The sequence below is a fragment of the Rattus norvegicus genome, chromosome X (genome assembly GCF_036323735.1).
Source record: "Rattus norvegicus strain BN/NHsdMcwi chromosome X, GRCr8, whole genome shotgun sequence".
Classification (NCBI taxonomy): Eukaryota; Metazoa; Chordata; class Mammalia; order Rodentia; family Muridae; genus Rattus; species Rattus norvegicus.
In genome coordinates, this window is record NC_086039.1 from 24,610,225 (window position 1) to 24,631,058 (window position 20,834).

The 20,834-nt window shown below is 40.9% G+C and overlaps 1 protein-coding gene across 1 annotated transcript in view; it reads left to right on the top strand.

Moving 5' to 3' along the window:
- Nucleotides 1-17,238, top strand: part of Smc1a (structural maintenance of chromosomes 1A) — a 44,731-nt gene extending 27,493 nt beyond the window's left edge. The window contains exons 17-25 of the mRNA NM_031683.2: nt 1,223-1,368; nt 1,461-1,614; nt 2,427-2,537; nt 13,674-13,830; nt 14,244-14,398; nt 14,513-14,664; nt 16,231-16,300; nt 16,548-16,658; nt 16,975-17,238. Of these exons, the coding sequence (NP_113871.2) occupies nt 1,223-1,368; nt 1,461-1,614; nt 2,427-2,537; nt 13,674-13,830; nt 14,244-14,398; nt 14,513-14,664; nt 16,231-16,300; nt 16,548-16,658; nt 16,975-17,058 (1,140 nt within the window). The 3' untranslated portion in view covers nt 17,059-17,238. The remainder of the gene's footprint in view (nt 1-1,222; nt 1,369-1,460; nt 1,615-2,426; nt 2,538-13,673; nt 13,831-14,243; nt 14,399-14,512; nt 14,665-16,230; nt 16,301-16,547; nt 16,659-16,974) is intronic.
- The last annotated feature ends 3,596 nt before the right edge of the window (nt 17,239-20,834 follow it).

Sequence of the window (20,834 nt, forward strand, 5' to 3'; positions counted from 1 at the left end):
GCAGTTAAGAGCGTGTATTGCTCTCCCAGTTGACCCAGGTTTAATTTTTAGCACCCACATCAGGTGACTCACATCTGTCTAACTCCAGCTGTAGTGGGCTTTGACACCCTCTAAGGGTACCCACACACATGTAACATGCAGTCACACAAAGAATAAAATTTTTTAAAAACTTTAAATTAGAACATTATAAATAATGATATAATTCTTGTTTGTTGACCATTCTCAATCGTAGTCCTTTTGTTTTTTTGTAGTGATAATCCTAGATTAATGTCTATTCACAAAATATACTATGTTGCTTGTATATGTTTAAATACAGAAATGTTATAGACTAGGGAAGCAACACTTGGTAAAGCGCTTGTTACACAAGCATGAGTTCAGATCCCCAGCACTTAAGTAAAAAGCTGAGTACGATGATACATTCTTGTAATCCCAATGATTGGAAGGCAGAAACAGGAATTCTTCACTTGTTAGAAGATTTGGTGAGAGACCTTGTCTTAAAAAATGGGTAGAAAGGCTTGAGAGATGGCTTGGTAGTTAAGAGTGCATACTGCTTTTAGAGATCTTGAATTTGGTTCCCTACACGCAGGTTATGTGGATCCAGCTCCCTGTAACTCCAGCTTCAAGATGTCTAAGTCTAATGCTTCTGGCCTCCTTGAATACCGGCATTCACATGTACATACTCACACACATACTCATAATTAAAAATAAATCTTAAAAAAATAGATTGTGGAAGATACTTGATATAAACTTATCGTATATACCTGCATACGATTGAGCATGTACACATACACACATATGACATGCACAGAAGGAAAATAAATACAAATTTCATACTGTATATGACAAACATTTTGATTTGGAAAAATGCTTAAAACTAAAACATTGATTATGATACAAAAGTAAAAATCTAATTTCAACCCTAAATGTTGAAATGTAAATGATGCAAGGAGGAAATATGCTAGAATTTTAGTTGTTTATTTCTGGCTGTTGGGATTGTAAGTGAACCCTCACACCTCCCTTAATTTTCCATAGTTTGAGCTCTTCTTTAACAGGCAATTTACACAATTGTAGTTGGGGAAAGCAACCAGCTGATTTAGGAAAGGATAAAAGAAGTCTGAGGGGTTGTATGAAAACAAACTGCTAATTGGGAAGGGTAGTGCAAAAGGAGAAAATTCCAAGGGAGTCTTCATTCTTGCCCTATTCATTCCCTTGCTGAGACCAGGAGGAGCAAAGACACATGAAGATAATAGATGAAACCATGGCTCAGCTCCAAGACCTTAAGAATCAGCACCTGGCCAAAAAGTCAGAAGTGAATGACAAGAATCATGAGATGGAAGAAATTCGCAAGAAGCTTGGGGGTGCCAATAAGTGAGTGGATTGCTGCCTGGGTTGGGTGGAAGTAGGTAAAGCAGGCAGCCTTCCAGATTTGGGTCTTACCTAAGCTACTTGGACCTTTTTAGGGAAATGACTCACTTACAGAAGGAAGTGACAGCCATTGAGACCAAGCTTGAACAGAAGCGCAGTGACCGCCACAACCTGCTACAGGCCTGTAAGATGCAGGACATCAAATTGCCACTGTCAAAGGGCACCATGGATGATATTAGTCAGGAAGAAGTGAGTATTATGATGGGTGGTAGGAGTGATCTATGGATATCTACGCAGTAATGGGAGATTAAAGATGGCCAGGAAGGGCAGGCAACATATAGGACACAGACAGGGAGTTGTGAGGGGCATAAAGATGGATGCAGAAGGGATGTGCCAAGGTGGAGATAGTGAAGTCAGGCTTTGGTATGAAAGGAACATTGACTTGAGAGCTGTAAGCCAGTGAGTGGTCAGAAAGACAATGAAGTGGTTCATTAATCTTAAGGATTTAAGCTCTTAGCTGTAGCAGATATTGGACATGGGTAGAAGTGAGAATTGCAGGACATTAGTCAAGAGCAAGGGAAGATTGGGAAACTGGAGGACCTGAGGAGACTGATAGCTTAGCTGCAGTGAGGGAGGTTGACCAGAAGAGGGTTGGGTAGGGGACTCAACAGTGCAGAAGTAAGGACGTTTAGGTGGAGGGAAAGGAGCAACATCCAAGAAACTGAGGCGCTTTATCAATTGGAAATGAAAGAGGTAGTGAGGGGTGGAGAATCGTGACTGAGGAGCTCCTCCTAGGTAGCCTTCCAGATACTGGTAGGCCATGACTTAACCGTTCCTAATCTTAACCTTAGCTGTGCTGGTTGAGCATTGTCCTCACATAGAAATGAAGAGACTTACTGAAGGTAGAGCCCAGTTTTCAATTTGGACCATCCTGTTCCCTCTGCCTTAGTACCATCAAGCAAGGTGATTCTTCAAAGTCAACAAAAGCTTCAAAGGAGTCCCTAATTTCTAGAGGGGTACAAATGACTACTCTGCTCCATCTGTTTCTTCCAACATTGCAGGGTGGCTCCCAGGGAGAAGAGTCAGTGAGTGGTTCCCAGAGAACATCTAGTATCTATGCACGAGAGGCCCTCATTGAGATTGACTACGGTGACCTGTGTGAAGATCTGAAGGTAAGAACTGTGGGTTCAACTGAGGCATCAACATCTTCTCAGCTGACTCAAGAAAAGTTAAGTCCAGGTGCACACAGAGAGATAAAAATTATATTCTTAGGAGGAGATATGGAGACAAAGTTTGCAGCAGAGACTGAAGGAATGGCCATTCAGAGCCTGCCCCACCTGGGGATCCAGCCCATATATATATATACAGCCACCAAACCTAGACAATATTGATGAAGCCAAGAAGTGCATGCTGACAGGAGCCTGATACAGCTGTCTCCTGAGAGGCTCAGCTGGAGCTTGACAAATAGAGAAGCGAGTGCTAGCAGCAAACCATTGAACTGAGAACGGGTCCCTTGAAGGAGTTAGAGAAAGGATTGAAAGAGCTGAAGGGGCTTGCAGCCCCATAAGAACAACAATACCAACCAGAGCTTCCAGGGACTAAACCACTACCCAAAGACTATACATGGACGGACCCATGGCTCCAGCTGCATATGTAGAAGAGGATGGCCTTGTTGGGCACCAATGGGAGGAGAAGCCCTTGGTCCTGTCAAGGCTCGATGCCCCAGTGTAGGGGGATGTCAGGGTGGGGAGGCGGGAAGGGGAGTTGGCTAGGGAGGGGAAACACCCTTATAGAAGAAAGTGAGGGAGATGGGATAGGTGGCTTATGCCAGGAAACTGGGAAAGGGAATAACATTTGAAATGTAAATAAAAAGTATCCAATAAAAAATAAAAAAAATACAAACTCCTATGTAGTAAACAGATAGGCCTTAGGTACTTGTCAGGGCTGTCACAGGTCCTATCCCCCTCCTTTGACATTCTAATTTTCCCCTTCACCATCTTCACCTTAGCTGCCATGTTTATAATTGGTCCCACAGGTTACCTCAAACCCTAGCTCTCCTTACCCTCCAGTGCTTCTCACATGTTCAAAACCCAAATTGATGCTTTATTCTTGACTCTTTCCCCTTAGGCATTCTTGCTTGCTTGTTTGCTTGCCTACTGTTGCTCCATCATGTCTCTAGTGCGGGCTTTCACTTCACACAAGTTCCTACAGAAACTAATCTCCAAAATATTTTCTACTTTGTAGTCTAATCCTTTATCATTATGTCCGGGGAGATCTGATTTTTTTAATTTATAAGTAATTACAAATATACATAGAAGTAAGGAAATTGATATAATGAATATCAGGCACCCACCACCCATCTTCAGCAGTTAGTAACATATGGTCAATCTTGTTTTTTATAATCCCTACCATGGGACTATTGTAAAGCAAGTTTGAAGCATTGTTCTGTTCATAATTGCCTCAGTATATATCTATAAAATATGAAGGCTCTTAAGGAAATAGGATGCATAATTTCAAAAGCATTACTCTCTTCTAATATGCAGTAAATGTTTTTGCATTGTTTTCAGTAAATGCTTTTGCATTGTCTATATCAAAGTCAGGATTCAAGTGTGTTTTTGTTTGCTTTTCTGTTGCTGTGATAAAACACTGACCAAAAACACCTTGAAAAGGAAAGGGTTTGTTTGGCTGTGTCCTAGTACCAGTCCATCATTGAGAGAAGACAAGGAAGAAACTCAAAGAAGAGCAGGAACCTGGAGGCAAGACCTGATACAGAGCCATGGAGGGGTGCTGCTTATTGGTTTGCTCCTCATGGCTGGCTCATGTAGAACCCAGGACCACCTACCCAGGGGTGGCACTGCTTGAAATATGCTGGACCCTCCCACATTAGATACCTACAGGTAATCTAATGGAGAAATTTTCTCAATTGAGGTTCTTCCAAGATAACTCTAGTTTGTGTCAAGTTGACAAAAGACTAACCAGGACAAAATATAGTCCGTATGTTAAGATTGATCTCTGCTAATCTATAACTTTTCTTTTCTCTGTGTTTCTCTCTTTTCTGTTTCTTTTTCTTCTATTTATTTGTGGGAGAAACCATAGCATTGGTCCTATAGGATTTTCTGCATTCTAGATTTGGGTAATTATATCTCTGTGATATTACTTAATTACGTCTTTCATTGCCTGAATTTTCTATAAACTGGTAAATATAGAGAGAGTTTGATTGAGTTTGAGTTCTTGGTTTTAGCAGTGAGAATATAGCAGTGTGTGGTACTGTGGAATTGCATCATGTTAGTAGATATTTGCTGTCGTGATACAGTTCCTTGCTCATGCTCACTTCTCTCAGACTAGTTACAAGAACCCCTCCTCTAGACTCAAGTCCTTTATATGAAAATGCTCTAGTATTCTTATGTAACTTAAATAGATTATTTCTCATACTTTATTTATCATTCATTTATTTATTCATTGATTCAGGATCTCATTGTATAGACCTGACTGCCTGGAAACTCTATGTAGGCCAGGCTGGCCTCAAATTCACAGAGATCTACCTGTCTCTGCCTCCCAAGTGCTAGCATTAAAGGTACAAGCCACCACATTTGGCTTCCTAATACTTTAAATCATCTCTAGCACATTTATAATGCGAAATGCAATGTAAATAGTTACTTACTTTATTTAGGGAATAATAACAAAAAACTACACATTCAGTAACAAGAATGACGTTTTTAGATTATATTTATTTTATGTCCTTGTATGTGTGTGTACCATGTGCATGTACACTACCTGTGGAGATTAGAAGAGGGCATTGGATCCCATCAGACTACAGTTGCTGACAGTTATAAGACACCATGTGAGTGCTGAGAACAAAACCTAGGTCCTGTGTAACAAGTGTTCTTAACCGATGAGCCATCTCCAGCTTCTACTAATAATATTTTTAAAAAGAATTTTCAGTTCAGTTTGGCAAGCCACGGACTGATTGTGTGAGAAACACTGGTGCCAGAGCAACCAATAAAATAAAGCACAGATGCAACTGCCCCAGTTTAGTCTATGGGAACCTTTCTTTCTTCTGGTTTACTTCATTCTATTTGACTCCGGGCCTCTAATCTTAGGCTCAGGCTGGCCTCAAACTCCTAGGCTCAATCAGTTTTCCTATCTCAGTCCCTTGAGCAGCTGGATAGGGAAGTTCCAAAGGGCAAAAGAGGGCTAGGGATATTACTTGGTGATAGATGACTTACCAGTCATACACTGCCATTGGTTCAGTCCCTAGTAGAGCAAAGAAAATACCACTGGGTACAAACCAAGAAACCAGTCAGCCCAAAATGTGTGCATAAACCCACTGCAGAGAAATGGGATGGAGAAAACACTTAGAGGATGAAATTCAGAGAACTGTCCAACAGTTGCACCTTATTTGAATTCAGCTTTGTAAAACCTTTAAGAAATAATTTATTGAATAAGAATTTCAATATTGAGTTTTGATGTTAGAATTAATGTTAATATTTTTAGCTGTGGTAATGGTATATAGTTTTATTTTCTAAAGATTCTTTTTGTTTACAGCGGTGGTTCTCAATGGTAGGGTAGGTATTTTGCATCCCAGGGGCAATATACTTTCGGGAAATCTGTAGGGTCTCTTTATGGGTCTTTTTATGAGATCCACACCTAGGAATATCATTTCATTGGTCCCCGTTGTAAAATGGCCATCTTATTCTTTAATTTCTTTTTATATTAACCAAAATAGAGAGGTTTCGTTTTGTTACTTGGTAACCCTAAGGTCCAGTTACATAGGAAAGGTAGCTTAATTCTTCTTTCCTCACCAGCTCTGCACACAGTTCTGGGTTGCTTCCTCAGTGTGCTCAGCACTCATCCACCGAGTTCTTTTCTATCATTGTGAGTTTACGGACTTAAGTACTTGGGCTGTGTTCAGTCTTTTGTGGTTATTCTTGGTGCTCTGTCCTTAGCCAGGGGGAATGCATTCAGGTTGGCTACTTCACCATCTTGATAAAACCCTTTTAGTCTTTGTTCGTCTCCCTTAGTTCCTGATGTCTAGGCTCATCCTCTGGATTTCTCACCCAGATGAGGAATGAGCCAGTTTTCTAAGAAGCTCTTGACTCCTTTGTTCAGTGGAAAGCACTACTATTTAATAACAACCATCTGGACACTGGAGTGCTCAGTACAGCTGACTGGTTGGTGTTTCTAGAGCTCTTCAGTAGATTTGGGCCACCTGATGCCTTTTTTTTATTTTGAGGGAAAAAAAAGTATTACAGAGTTCATGTTGATACATCTGACTAAAATTGAAAATTTCAGTTTAACATCATTGTGCTTATGCTTGAGACTCATAGTTTCACCAAAAAACTTGTTTCCTAACTCATTTTTAAAAATTAGGTTTATGTGTGTATATGATGTGTGTGTGAATACCATGGTATGAGTGTGCAAGTCATATATGGAGCCAATTCTCTCCTGTGTGAATCCTGAGGATCAAACTTAGGTCGTCAGTCTGAGTCAACTTGCTAACTCAATTTTATCATTTTTTTTTTCCGGAGCTGAGGACTGAACCCAGGGCCTTGTGCTTGCTAGGCAAACACTCTACCACTGAGCTAAATCCCCAACCCCAATTTTATCATTTTTGCTTTCTCTCATCTCTATTTTTCTCTCTTTCTCTATTACATGTATACTTTTTTTGCTTTTACTTTCTTTTTTTCCTGAGCCTTGTGAAAAAATACAGACAATAAGGTAGTTCAACTCCAGAGCCAGGTGTGAGGGCATACACCTGCAGTTACAGCACTTGGGATGCAGAAACAGTGTGTTTATGTTGTATTTCACCATGACGTTCACCCTCTCAGGATCTGTCCATTATTAACTAATGATGCTGACTTTAATCCCTTGCTCAAAAGTGTCAATTGCCAGGTTCCTCATTGCTAAGCATACACTTTTGTTTTTGTCATTAATTAGCAAGGAATTTTCAGAGTAGTGCTTTGTCATCTTGTGAGCATCTTGTTCCCCAATAATTTTTTAACCTAACCTTTCTTGTATGTCTGTTTAGTTTTGTTTTATAACCATGTAGCATCATATGGTTCTAACATCAAAAGTATAAAATAGGGTACATGAGAGTTTTGGCTTCTATTTCTGTTCCTTTCTCTTCATCAGTAGGTCACTCTTTAATTAGTTTTCACATTGCCCTTTTGTTGCAGTTTTAAAATACAAATATGTTTACATGCAATAACATTCATATTCTCCTTTTAGATAATAGTAAACTGTTCTTATTTTCCATTTTCATTTGAAAGCCTATCCTACAGACTATTCCATAGCAATTTGTAGTGATCTTCAGTTTCCTTCCTACCTTTATTCAGTCCTTCTTCCTTCCTTCCTTCCTTCCATTTTTCTTTCTTTCTTTCTATAAATTCTTACTGTTAAATATATCTGTGACTTTTCAGTGTAGTTTTTTTCCATTATGGCATTACTTACTTAACAAGATTTGAGGTGTCTTCCCTCTCCCCCTGCCCCCGACCTGGTTCTCTCCCTGTCCTTCCTCCCTTGTGCCCTCCCACCCTCGCTTTGATGTCACATGTTACACCCGCACCCCCTGCATGCACTTCTTTTCTCAACACATTTTTTTGGTCTCCTATCTAGTTTTATAGTTTATACCACTCTCCCAAACCCTTATTTACACACATACAAACACTAAAAATGAGGGAAAACATGGAATCTGTGTCTTTCTGAGACTGAGCCACCTCAATATACTTTCTACTTCCATCCATTTTCCTGAAAATTTCCCAATTTCATTTTTCTTAACAGCTGAGTAAAACTCTGTTATTGATAAATCAACATTTTCATCACCCATTCTTCTGTATAAGGACATCTAGTCTGGCTCCATTGCCCTGCAGTTGTGAATAGTACAGCAGTAAACAGGAATGTGTCAGGACCTACAGTCCTTTGAATATATGCCCAAGAGTTTGAGTCATATGCTAACTTTATATTTATGTTTTTGTTTATTTTGAAGGGGTGATGGTTTGAAATAGAGTCTCTCTATGTAGCCTGGGCTTTCCTGGAGCTTGTTACATAGACCAGGCTGGCCTCAAACTCAAAACCAAGCTGGCCTCAAAGGATTGTCTCCCTTCTGCCTCCCAAGTACTGGAATTAAAGGTGTACCTCACCATATCGAGATATCTTTAATATTTTGAGGGGCCATATTGGTTTCCCTAATGGCAATATTTACTTTCCTAGTAGAGTGGATAGTCTGCTTTTTCCCCACAGCCTCACCAGCATTTGTAGTTATTTGTTTTCTTGATCATAGTCATTCTGACTGACAGTGAGATGAGAAGGAATCTCAAAGTGGTTTTAATTTAAATTTTCCTACTGGCTAACAATAGTGAACGTATATGTGTGTGTTTACATTTGTTTGTTTGTTTATTATGTGTGCATACACCAACACGTGTGGAGGTCAGAGGACAACTTCCTAGAGTTAGTTCTCTCCTGTTACCTTATAGGTTCTAGACTTTGAACTCCAGCGTTTGATGCCAAGTACCCCATCCACTGAGCAATCTTGCTGGGCCTTCTGAAATATTTACTGGTTTTCTTCTTTTGAGAATTGTCTGTTTATTACATTAGCTCTTTTATTGATTAATAGTTTTGTGGCTCAGGTGGTTTACTTTTTGTAATTATATATTCTGGATATCAATCCTGTCTGGGCCTAACTGGCAAAGATTTTCTCCCATTCTGTATGCTCTTTCTTCTGTTGTTGGTTCCTCTGGCTGTGCAGGGTTTTTAGTTTCATGTCCCATTTGTTGGTTCTTAGGACTATTTTCTGTTCTTTCACTCCTCTACAGAAAGTTCTTGCTTATATCTGTAACTTCAAGTGTGTTCTTTATATCTTCCTGTAACATCTTCAGAGTTTGAGGTTTTAAAGTAAGTCTTTTCGTCTGATTTGAAACAATTTTTGTTTACGATAAGAGATACATTTTTTGGTATATATGCTTGATGCCTTTGTCAAAATTAGGTGGCTGTAGCTGTGAGTATTTCTGAGTGATTTTATTTATGTCTTGGCTCTTTTGGGCTACATGTTTGGTTTTGTGCCACAACTAGTTTGTTTTTATTGCTCAGTGATACGAGTTTTTTCCTAATTCTTTGAAAAATTTATGTTCGTATGTTTTGATCTTATTAATCCCTTCTCCTCAGGCTTCTCAGTCCAACCTTCTTTCCCTACCCACCAAACTTGGCGTCATCTTTTTCCCCCTCCTTTTTAATAAACCCATCAAGTAAAGTCAGTGCCACCTAGATATTCTTGGATTTGTAGCCTTTTACTACAGTATGGTCAGCGTACTAGGGGCCACACCCTTAAGGAAACTCCCTCTCCCTCTCCCAGCAGCTATCAACTGCTCCTTAACTAGGGGTAAGATACAATTGTAAGTCATATATCATAATGTTGCTTAGGCCGTGTGCTGTCCTTTGTGTTGTTTATATTAATTTTTAGATTTTTCTAATTCTGTGAAGAATGCCATTGGCATTTTGATGGGAACTGTATTGAATCTGTAGATGGCTTTTGGTAATAAAAGCCATTTTGCACATAAATTCTGCTTGTCAGGTGCTTGGAAGGTGTCTCTGTTGTTTGGCATCTTCTTTAAGGGCCTTAATGTTTTCATTGTACAGGTCTTTACATCCTTAATCCAGGGTATTTATTTTGGGGGCAGCTATTGTGCATGGGATGTTTTTCCTAATTTCTGTCTCAGAAAGCTTGTTGTTGGTATGTATATATGAGAGCTACTAATTTTTGAATGTTGATTTTGTATCTTGCAACATTACTGAAAGTGTTTATTGAATATGAGTTTTCTGGTAGAATATGTGCAGTCAAATACAGAATCATGTTTTCTGCGAATGAGTAATTTCACTTCTTTGTTTGCTTTATCCTTTTTAAGCTTTTTCTTACCTTACTGTTCTAGCAAGGCTTTCAGCACAATATTGGAGAAAAATGTAGAGAGCCGACTTCCATGTCTCATTGGAAAATTTAGAGAAAATATTTTTAGTTTTTCATTTCTTTATTATAATGTAGCCTTAGGTTTATCATATAGAATATTTATTGTTTTGAGGTATGTTTCAATTATTTCTTATTTCTTATCTTGAGGGCATGTTGAACTGTGGTCAGTACTTTTTCTGTATCTATGTAATATATAGAGGTGGCCATATATTTCTGTCCTTAAGATTATCTCTGTGGATGGCTAGAAGGATGGTTCAGCAGTTAAGTAAGAGTACTTACTGTTCTTGCAGGGGACAAAAGTGTGCTTTCCAGCACTCTTGTCAGTGGCTTACAAGCCTATAATTTCAGCTGCAAGGAGATCTGACACTTTTGCCTTTCCTGGGTACCTGTATTCACACACACACACACACACACACACACACACAAACACAAACAAACACACACACACAGTGGCTGTGGTTCTTCTGGAGAAGAACAAGCTAGTCAATTTTTTTTAAAGAAAAAGAAAAATCCAGCATGAAAAGGGAGGGCTCACTCAGGAGCCCTCACACATAGCTGTAGAGCTGATATAGTTGATAAATTCTGAGAAAGTTAGTTCTCTTTAAACGTAAGTTTGAAAGGTTGACCATTACTCATACTCATTAGTGTCTGAGAGTTGGGTCGGTAGGAAGAAGTTGGGGGAGGGGAAAGACTGAATAAAATATACCGTAAAAAAAGAATTTAAATAAATTTATAAAAGAGGATAGGAAGTTGAGGGATGAAGGAATGAAAGTGAACCTAGGACAGTGGTTCTCAACTTTCCTAAGGCTACAGTCCTTTAATATAGGTCCTCATGTTGTGATGATCCCTGACTATAAAATTATTTTTGTTGCTATTTTGTAACTGTAATTATGCTACTGTCATGAAATTGTAATATAAATATATGTGTTTTTCAATGGTCTTAAGTGACCACCTGGGAAAGTATTGTTCAACCCCCAACCCACAGGTTCAGATTCAGGAGGAATTAAAAGGAATGGGGTGAATATGATCAAGATACGTGGTATGCATGTATGAAATTCTCAAAGAATTAATAAAAATATCTAAAAATACATCTACACTAAAAATATTACTTTGGTAAATTGCCTTTATTGGTTTGCATATGTTTTAGTTATTAATGTGTTTTATTAATTAAATGTTAAATGCCAATTTCACACATGTACACAATACATACTTATCACTCACCCCCTTTCCCATATCTACTGCCTCTGTTCTACCCACCCAACTTCAGTATAGCTCTTTCTTGTGTTCTGCTTTTGTTTAACTGGGATTGTATAAATGAACACAGATTTGGAGCTACTTAGTGGTCTCAGCCCTGGGTACATACTGGAGAAGGTGATTTCACAGTAAGTGGGATGACCCCATGAGCACCAAGCACCTTTTTCTTCTTCACTTATTGACAGGGACTGTCTTGTGTGGTTCTGTACAGGTGATCATAGTTGTAAGCTCATGATTACATATGTTAAACTAGCCTTGCATTCTTGGGATAAAACCTCCTTGGTCATGATATGTGATTATGATGTGTTCTTGAATTCAGTTTGTATTTTCCTGAAATTTTCTGTTTCTGTATCATTGGGAATACTAGGTCTATAGGTTTTTGTTTTTGTTTTTTTGGCTTTTGGTTTTTGTTTGGGTTTTTTTGTCATTGTGTCTTTACCTGATTTGGACATTAGGATAATGCTGGCTTCAAAGAGTGAAATTGATTGTGTTTCTTCCCCCTTTTATTTCATAGAACAGTTTAATATTAATATTAGATTTTCCTTTAAAGTTTGCCAGGCTTGGTTGTACTTTAATCCCAGCATTTGGGAGGCAGAGGCAGATGGATCTCTGTGAGTTTGAGGACAGTCAGGGCTGTTAGACAGAGATATCTTGTCTCGGGAATGGATAGATGGATGGATGGGTGGGTAGGTGAGTGGGTGGATAGATGAAGTTTGATAGAACTCAGTGTTGTGTTCACCTGGTTCTGGGCTTTTCTCTGTGGACTTTTGGTTACTGTGCTAGTCTCATTGTTCTCTATGGATCATGCGCATTTATAAATGAACCATTTCATTTAGATTTTATAGTGTATTAGAATATAAGTTTTAGTAGCGACATGGCTCGGAAGTTAAGAGCACTTACTGTATTTGCAGTAGACCCAGGATCAGTTGCTAACACCCACATGATGGCTCACAGCTCTCTGTAATCTTTGGTTAAGACAGTTACTGCTGTCATCTAGCCTCCAGGGGTACCAGGGGTCTTCTTTGTTTCTAAAAGAGTTTTCTAAAATGTAAATATATCCATGTCCTTCTTGCTCTTTAAATCACATTGGTCTCCGTTGAGATAAAAATGTATGTTTGTAAGGCTTTTTATAACCCATCTTTTGCTTGCTTATCTAGTTACTTCTCTTTGTGCTCCCCCAGCATATTTCTGTGAATTCATGAACATGATACACATAAATTGTTAGTAGTGCCATATTGACTTTAAAAAAGGTTTTTTTGACTTCTAAAGTTGATTACTCCTGAATTGCTTCTAATTCGGTGACTAACTTATGAGGAACCTCCACCCCAGCTTTTGCCTGTGATGTTACCATTCATACATAAAACTACATCTACTGTTTCCTTTTCTACTGTTCATCCTATAGGCTTTAACTTCCACACACGCCCAGAAGTTTTCCCTCACCACAGGTTCTGAGTCAGGTTCCCTTCTCATGTGCTGATTCAGCATTGCTTGTCACTGTCTTCACATTCATCTTGCTCTATACTGATTATTTACTTAGCTGTGTTTCTATGTTAGCTCCTTCAATTCTGTGAATACAGGAACTGTGCTTGGTAGATATTAAGTCAAGTAGTTATTACTAAAAGTAGCAGTGAGACACAAGTTCAAACATGCATTTACAGTAGCTATAAGGGGCCCCAAACCAAAACTGAGTGGAATTTGCTCAAGTACAATGATTTAAAAGCAAATCATGTGTTGCCTTAGTTATCCTTGGATCTGTAAGTGGAGGCCAGAGCAATCTGTGTGGGTCTTTAGGTCACTGTGGTGTGGTGCTGGTTCAACGCTTGGTCTAAAAGCCAGAGAGGGCCACTAGCAGCCGTTCCTCCAAAGACAAATAGGTTGGCACGATCTAGAGGAAGAACTATAGGTGACAAAGCCACATTCACCTAGAATTTCCAGTGACAGTTGAAACAGTCAAATCAAGCTAGACTCTGTGAAAGATGACAAACTGGAGAAGAACTTGCCTTCTGCATAGGAGCAGATCCCCAAGCACCATTCATCTCTCAGGTGGTCTGGACTCGGGGTCAGGTGCTCCTTACTATTGCTGGGTGTGGGGTTACAGGATGCACAGGCGGAAGAAGAAATCAAGCAAGAGATGAACACACTCCAGCAAAAGCTGAATGAGCAGCAGAGTGTGCTTCAGAGGATTGCTGCCCCTAACATGAAGGCCATGGAAAAGCTGGAAAGTGTCCGAGACAAGTTCCAGGAGACCTCAGATGGTAAGCCTGGCATTTCTTTCTGAGCCTCGGATGAGAACAGAAGACTCAAGGTATGATAAGGATGTACTGCTATATCCTAGCAGCCCCTTTTTTACATAACTTTACACTTACAACTGTTAAGTGCTCGAAACTGTGGGGGTCATCTACTTGCTTGCTACAAAGCAAATGATGGTGTCAAGAAAGCTGGTAGTGCCCAAGGAAAAAATCTGTGTTTGTGTGCCTAGACTTTGTGCTAGCCAACTCACCAAATACTGATCCTTGTAAGGCCCTCTTCAGGCATTTCTCTCCCTTTGTAGGTCATCACTAGAATTTTCATTTACAGGATTTACAGGTCATTCTTGGCAGGTGTGGTTCTCAACCCTGGCAGAACCCAGGGCACTGAGAGATTATCATTTGCTCTTTTTTTCTGGCAGAATTTGAGGCAGCACGAAAGCGAGCAAAGAAAGCCAAGCAGGCATTTGAACAGATAAAGAAGGAGCGCTTTGACCGATTCAATGCTTGTTTTGAATCTGTGGCTACCAATATTGATGAGATCTACAAGGCTCTGTCCCGTAACAGCAGTGCCCAGGTAGACTGAAACCCCTTATGCCACCAGCTCCCACCATTCTTAGTTGTTCTTCCCTCTTCCTATCACCATGCTCATCCATGCTTCCAGGTCCTCACCCACTCTGTCTTCCCCTAGGCATTCTTGGGCCCCGAGAATCCTGAAGAGCCCTATTTGGATGGTATCAACTACAACTGTGTAGCTCCTGGCAAACGTTTCCGGCCTATGGACAATTTGTCAGGCGGGGAGAAGACAGTTGCCGCACTGGCCTTGCTTTTTGCCATTCACAGGTAAGGCTTTGCCTCATAAGGCAGTTAGTTGGTGGACAGACTGAGCTGAGGCAACCAGAGGCTCTGGAGCCCAATGATATGCAGAGATCTGCATAGGTGAAGGTGTTTTAGTATCTAGATTATACCCATTTCTATATCTACTACGGCACATCACTATTGGCCTTGGTGATTGGTTTTTGGGCCTGTCTTCCCCATCTCCCCTCATCCACTCAGCCCATCTTTCTGGTTCCTGCATGTATTTAGTTCCACTTCTAGACTTTTCTTTACACGGTTGCTGGTTAGTAAGTTCTTTCTATACATGTCTAGCTTGACATACCTCTTCATTCTCCTTCCCTTCCTCTGGGAAGCCCTCTTTGACCTCTGGTATACCTTGACAACCCCTACCCCAAGCCAGTAGTGCTTAGATATGACTCCCTACCACGTAATGTTTAGTTATAAAGCATTAGTTCATGAGCATTTCTTGAGTGCTGCTCTGTACAGACCCTGTTGGGAGCTTAGGGTCAGGTGAGTCAGACATGGTCTCTGTCCAAAGGAGCTCACAGACTGACACATAACCAGACAGTAGTGTGGAGGGTGTGCATACATAAAAGAAGGCCACCTAACCTAGGGAGGGTATGATGGGCAGGGGAAAAAAAAACATGAGTAGTGTTTGGGGATAGGAGAGGTGGCTTAATGGTTAAGAAGAATACTTGTGTACAACAATGCCAAGCAACCAGAGCTTCCAGGGACTAAGCCACTACCTAAAGACTATACATGGACTGACCCTGGACTCTGACCCCATAGGTAGCAATGAATATCCTAGTAAGAGCACCAGTGGAAGGGGAAGCCCTGGGTCCTGCTAAGACTGAACCCCCAGTGAACTAGACTATGCGGGGAGGGCGGCAATGGGGGGAGGTTTGGGAGGGGAACACCCACAAGGAAGGGGAGGGGGGAGGGTGATGTCTGTCCGGAAACCGGGAAAGGGAATAACACTTGAAATGTATATAAGAAATACTCAAGATAATAAAAAAAATAAAATAAAATAAAATAAAATAAAAAAGAAAAAAAAAAAAAAGAATACTTGTTGCCCTTGTAAAGAATTTAGGTTTGGTTTCCAGCACCCAGATGCTGGCTCAGAAACACCTATAACTTTAATTTCAGGGGGTCCAGTGCTCTCTTCTGACTTCTGTAGGCATCAGACCTGCACATGGTGCACACATATACATTCAAGAAAAGTACTCATACACATAAAATATTCTTTTAAAGAAAAGTCTACCAAGGAAACCAGCAAGCATTTTAGGCTGAACGTGCAGCATGTATGAAGGAGGCGTGTCATCCTGATATATGTTGGGACATAGTAGACCCTCAGATCGTTTGCTTACTAAGGACAGTTCCTGAAAAAGAAAAAAAGATTTTTCATGGTTCTAGGGGGATAGTGGCACCCAGAACCAGATGCAAAGGAGGGAATTCAGAGACTTGGGTTATTTAGTCTCTGAATGTAGTTGGCCTATTCTGACTGTGGGGCTGGCCTACTCTTTTTGCTGCCCTCATTTCTCAATGTTAGCTCACTTATTTATTCCCTCCCAGCTACAAGCCAGCCCCCTTCTTCGTCCTGGATGAGATTGATGCTGCCTTGGATAACACCAACATTGGCAAGGTAGGTGCAAGAAAGGTGTCGCCTGGGAGGGAAGGCCCCAAGTTGGGGCTGGGTTTCAGGAAGCCATTCCTGATTGTGCCCTAGCTATGCCTGCTGCCTAGTCTACATACCAGGAGGATTGGGTCACCCTCATTTGATAATCAGTAGCCTTTTCTTAGTCTCTTTTACCCCCAACCCCCCCCCTACTTACTTTGACTAAAAAGTGGCAGTGTTGAGTCTTGAGCTCTGCTAAATACCCCTCCCACAGGTGGCAAATTACATCAAGGAGCAGTCAACTTGCAACTTCCAGGCCATTGTTATCTCTCTCAAGGAGGAATTCTACACCAAGGCTGAGAGCCTCATTGGAGTCTATCCTGAGGTAGTGTGGGCTGGGGTGCAGTGGATGGGCAAAGGGTAAAGGGGTGCAAGGGATCAGGTTCTGAGCAGTCATTTGGGTTTGTTGGAGCCTGCCCTGATTGTTTAGCCAGCCCATCCTGGCAGAGACAGCCAGACAGTGAAGACAGTGAAAAAGGGCAGAGTTTGGCAAAGAAAGAAGGCCCATGGGATTGAATGCTTTCATCCAGAAAGAACCATTGCTGGCCTTTGAGCAGATACATCGGGAGGTAGTTCTTCAGCCCCTGGTCCTGGGCCGTAGACCTTTCTTAATTCTCTCCTCACCTTTTTTCTTCCTTCAGCAAGGAGACTGTGTGATCAGCAAAGTCCTGACCTTCGACCTCACCAAGTATCCAGATGCCAACCCTAACCCCAATGAACAATAGCAGGAATTCTGTCTTCTTGTCTGGATCCCTGAACTGCCCTTCTATCCATCTTCTCTCCTGGATCTCATCACCCACTATCATGGATCGCCTGGCACCATACCCCCTTATGTTTGTGTGCATGTGTGATTGATTGTGTGCATGTTAATTTGTTTGCAAAAATAAATACTGGAGACTGGTTTTAAAGGAGCCTAATCTGAATTTGATTCCAAGGAAATACAGATGGGCAAAAGTACCCAAGACCTCATAGAGTGGCAGTCACTGAACTGCCCTCATTTACTCTGTCATGTACTCTGTCCATCTGACGTTTAATGGACACCTTTTATTTGTCTGGCTGTATATTGAAAATGCTGAGTTGAATCAGGGACCATGTCTTTCTGGTAATGAAATGGGCTTGGTTTGTAAATTACTATGATTAGCCAAATATCACAAATACCTTGATAAGAGGATTATCACTTTCATGCTTTGTGGAAAAACTCAGATTTGAGCCAGACCTTGACAAATTGGTAAGATTTAGTCAGGGACTAAGAGTAGAGGATGCTCTGGGGAGAGAAAGTTACAGATCTGGTTCTACTTAACACTTAACTATTTGTTGCCAGACAAATCATTTGACCTTTCTTTGTCTTGGTTCCCTCATTTATAAGATGGGGCTAGCATTTCCATTCCTCATAGGATTTAATGATTTCATACTCTCATTAAAACCTTAGCAACACTCAATGCCAGCCCCTCTAAATACAAGTCTTAATGTTCCTGGGTCTGGGAGGGCTTCTGACCCTTGCAAGAGACAAAAGGGGTGGCCATGTCTGGGAGGTGCTGGATGCTTTGGTTACTGGGAAAGAGCCAGGGCACAGATGGGGTTTATCTAGTAAATAGAGAGCCTGAGGAGCCCAGTAGCTTCGACATGCATGATAACTATGTGCTTGGGCCCCAATCTCGGTTGTCAGGAACTAAGCCTAGGCCACTTGTCAGCCTAGCATGTTCAGGTGTGGTTGAGAACTAACCTCATTAACTATAATGACTGCTGGAGAAAAGAAGCTGCTGCAATGGCTTTAGCCTCTGCTTTCGTTTGGTTGTTTTTAGAAATTAACTCAGACTGAACATTGTGGGACACACCTTTTTTTCAGATTTATGTTTGTATTATTTGTATTTGTGTGTGCATAATATATGTGTTTATCAGATCCCCTAGAGCTGGAGTTAATGAGCTGCCTAACATGGGTGCTGGGAACAGAACTCTAGTACTGTGGGGGCAAAGTTTAATCAGGACTGCTTGCTCAATGGTATTTACTGTGCGAGACACTGGCTCCACCATACTTCACACCAGTACCACAAGGAGTACATGGATCCATTCTCTTTTTAAGAAATTCTATTGTGGGTTGATGAGATGCTTTAGTGGGTAAAGGCACCTGCTGCCAAACCTGACATCTTAGGTCGGATCCCCTGAGACCCACACATGTGCCCATACACACATACAAACATACAAAAGCCTAAAGTGTAGTTTAATAAAATACTGTTTAAAGACTATGTTATTATAAAGTTTCATTCTATTACCATCAACTCTCCCTCTTCATTTAATCTCTCACTTTCCCATCTGTCCATTTAGCCTTTGTTTTTAATGTTTTACATACATCTTGTATCTAATGAAAATGGTGCTTTGAATTATACCGATTTGCCTTCTTTGCCTAACAATGTTTATTAGAGTTGCACAGTATTGATCAGTGTCTCTAAAATGCTCTGCAGATTGCCATCCTATGACAACCACATTTGACCTACCCGTTTCTCTTATACAGTAACTTCAGTTTTTGTTGTACCGTGTGAAAGTCAGGTTTGTATCTTTGTGTTGATTCCCAGAAAAGGAATTATGGACACATGGACTATTTCTATGTTTATTTCTAGTAGACATTTCTAAACTGCCCTCTAGCACTGTTCACTCAATATTTTTCTTGAAGTGATCTGAGGTTTAACTGTCTACATATTGCATCTCAAGTAGCCCGAAATCACAGGCTTAATGTGATAATTGTGTTTTCTAATACATGTTAAAGGTCATGACTAAGCAGGCTTATATTCACCCAAAGACACACACCACCCTTGGCCCCTGTGCCATCATTTGGCAAATGCTGCCGGAGTTTGAGGCTCAGACTCAGTTTTAATCCTAGCTATAGAAACTTAGACAAGTTCCTTAGGAACCTCAGTTTCTTCATTTTTAAAAAGATGATAAAATGCCTACTTGCAGCCCTGAGAGGAAGATAATGTAGACTGTATTTGAAGCAGTTTAGCTGCTATATCTATTATTATGACAGCTGTAAAATATTTTTTGATTTTTATTTTATACATATGAGTGTTTTTGCCTGCATGTATGTATGTCTGTGTTCTCTATGTATGCCCAGAGGGCATCAGATCCTTTGGAACTGGAGTTACAGATCAGATGATTGTAAGACACTCTGGATGCTGAGACCAAAACCCAGGTGCTTTGTAAGAGCTGCACATGCTCTCACTACTGAGCCATCCTTTCTATGCATCCCAGATTTGCTTTGTTTTCTGAGACAGTCAGTCTCTCCGTGTAGCCCTGGCTGTTGCCCTGGCTGTTGCAGAACTCACTAGACCAGGCTGGCCTCCAGATCCATCTGCCTCTGCCTCTAGAGTGCTGGGATGAAAAGTATATGCCAGCACCACTGGCCCCATTCCAGATCCTTTTTTTTATTGGTTATTTTATTTACATTCCAAATGTTATCCCCCTTCCCAGTTTCCCCTCCACAAGCCCTTTATCCCCTCCTCCCTACCCCCTCCCTCTGTGAGGGTGCTTCCCTACCTGCCTATCTACTCTTACCTCAGCGGCCTAGCATGTTCCCCTATCCTGGGTCATCGAGCCTCCACAGGACCAAGGGGCTCCCCTCCCAGTGATGGATGCCAGATAAGGCCATCCTCTGCTACATATGCAGATGGAGCAATGGGTACTCCCTGTGTACTCTTTGGATGGTGGTTTAGCGCTTAAAGGTAGCAATTGTTTATCTCCATGCCTTAAAGATGAGAAAACTGACCCTCCTCCACAAAGAGTTAAATGTCCCAGATAACACTGAGCTTGAACCCAGGTTTGTTTTTCTTTAATCCACTCCAGTGCTTTTCCATTACAGAGGTGATTAACAGCCTTGGCTATATACATAAGAATCGCTTGTGAAGTCTACCCCCCTTTAAAGATAAAAGCAATATATACATAGGTAGATATTAAAATAGTACAGAAGAGCTTATAATGAAAATCAGCAGTTACCTTCCACACCCCCACATTTCAAAGGATGTGGAGCTTTTCAAAAATAAATTGCTCTGGTCCCACCTCTGGAAATATGATTCAGTAGGTGTGGATAATAACCCAGATAACTAACCCTCTATGTTATGGGATAGAAAGGATTACATGAGATGCCTTAGACCATGGCCCCGGCACATTGGAACAGTACTAAGAAGTTTCCAAGTCAGAGTCAGGGAGGTGAGATTCAAATGGATTAGTGATAGAACCTAGACTTCCACTGAGCTCTCCCTGCTTCTTGCTCACTGCCTTCTGATGGACACCATGGTGTGTTTCTAAGCAAGCTGAGCCCAAGGAGAATCCCCATTTCTTAGGAGGAGCTAGGTTGGCTCGATTAGCTTAAAGTGAGTACATGACACACTAGTCTTTCCCTTTAATTGGACCCTTCATTCTGGAAAGCTTAGTTGTGCACACCTAGAGAGATGAGTCAAATATTTATCCTGCCTTTGAGTAGTTAAGTCACTGTCTAGTTGGAAGCCAATTC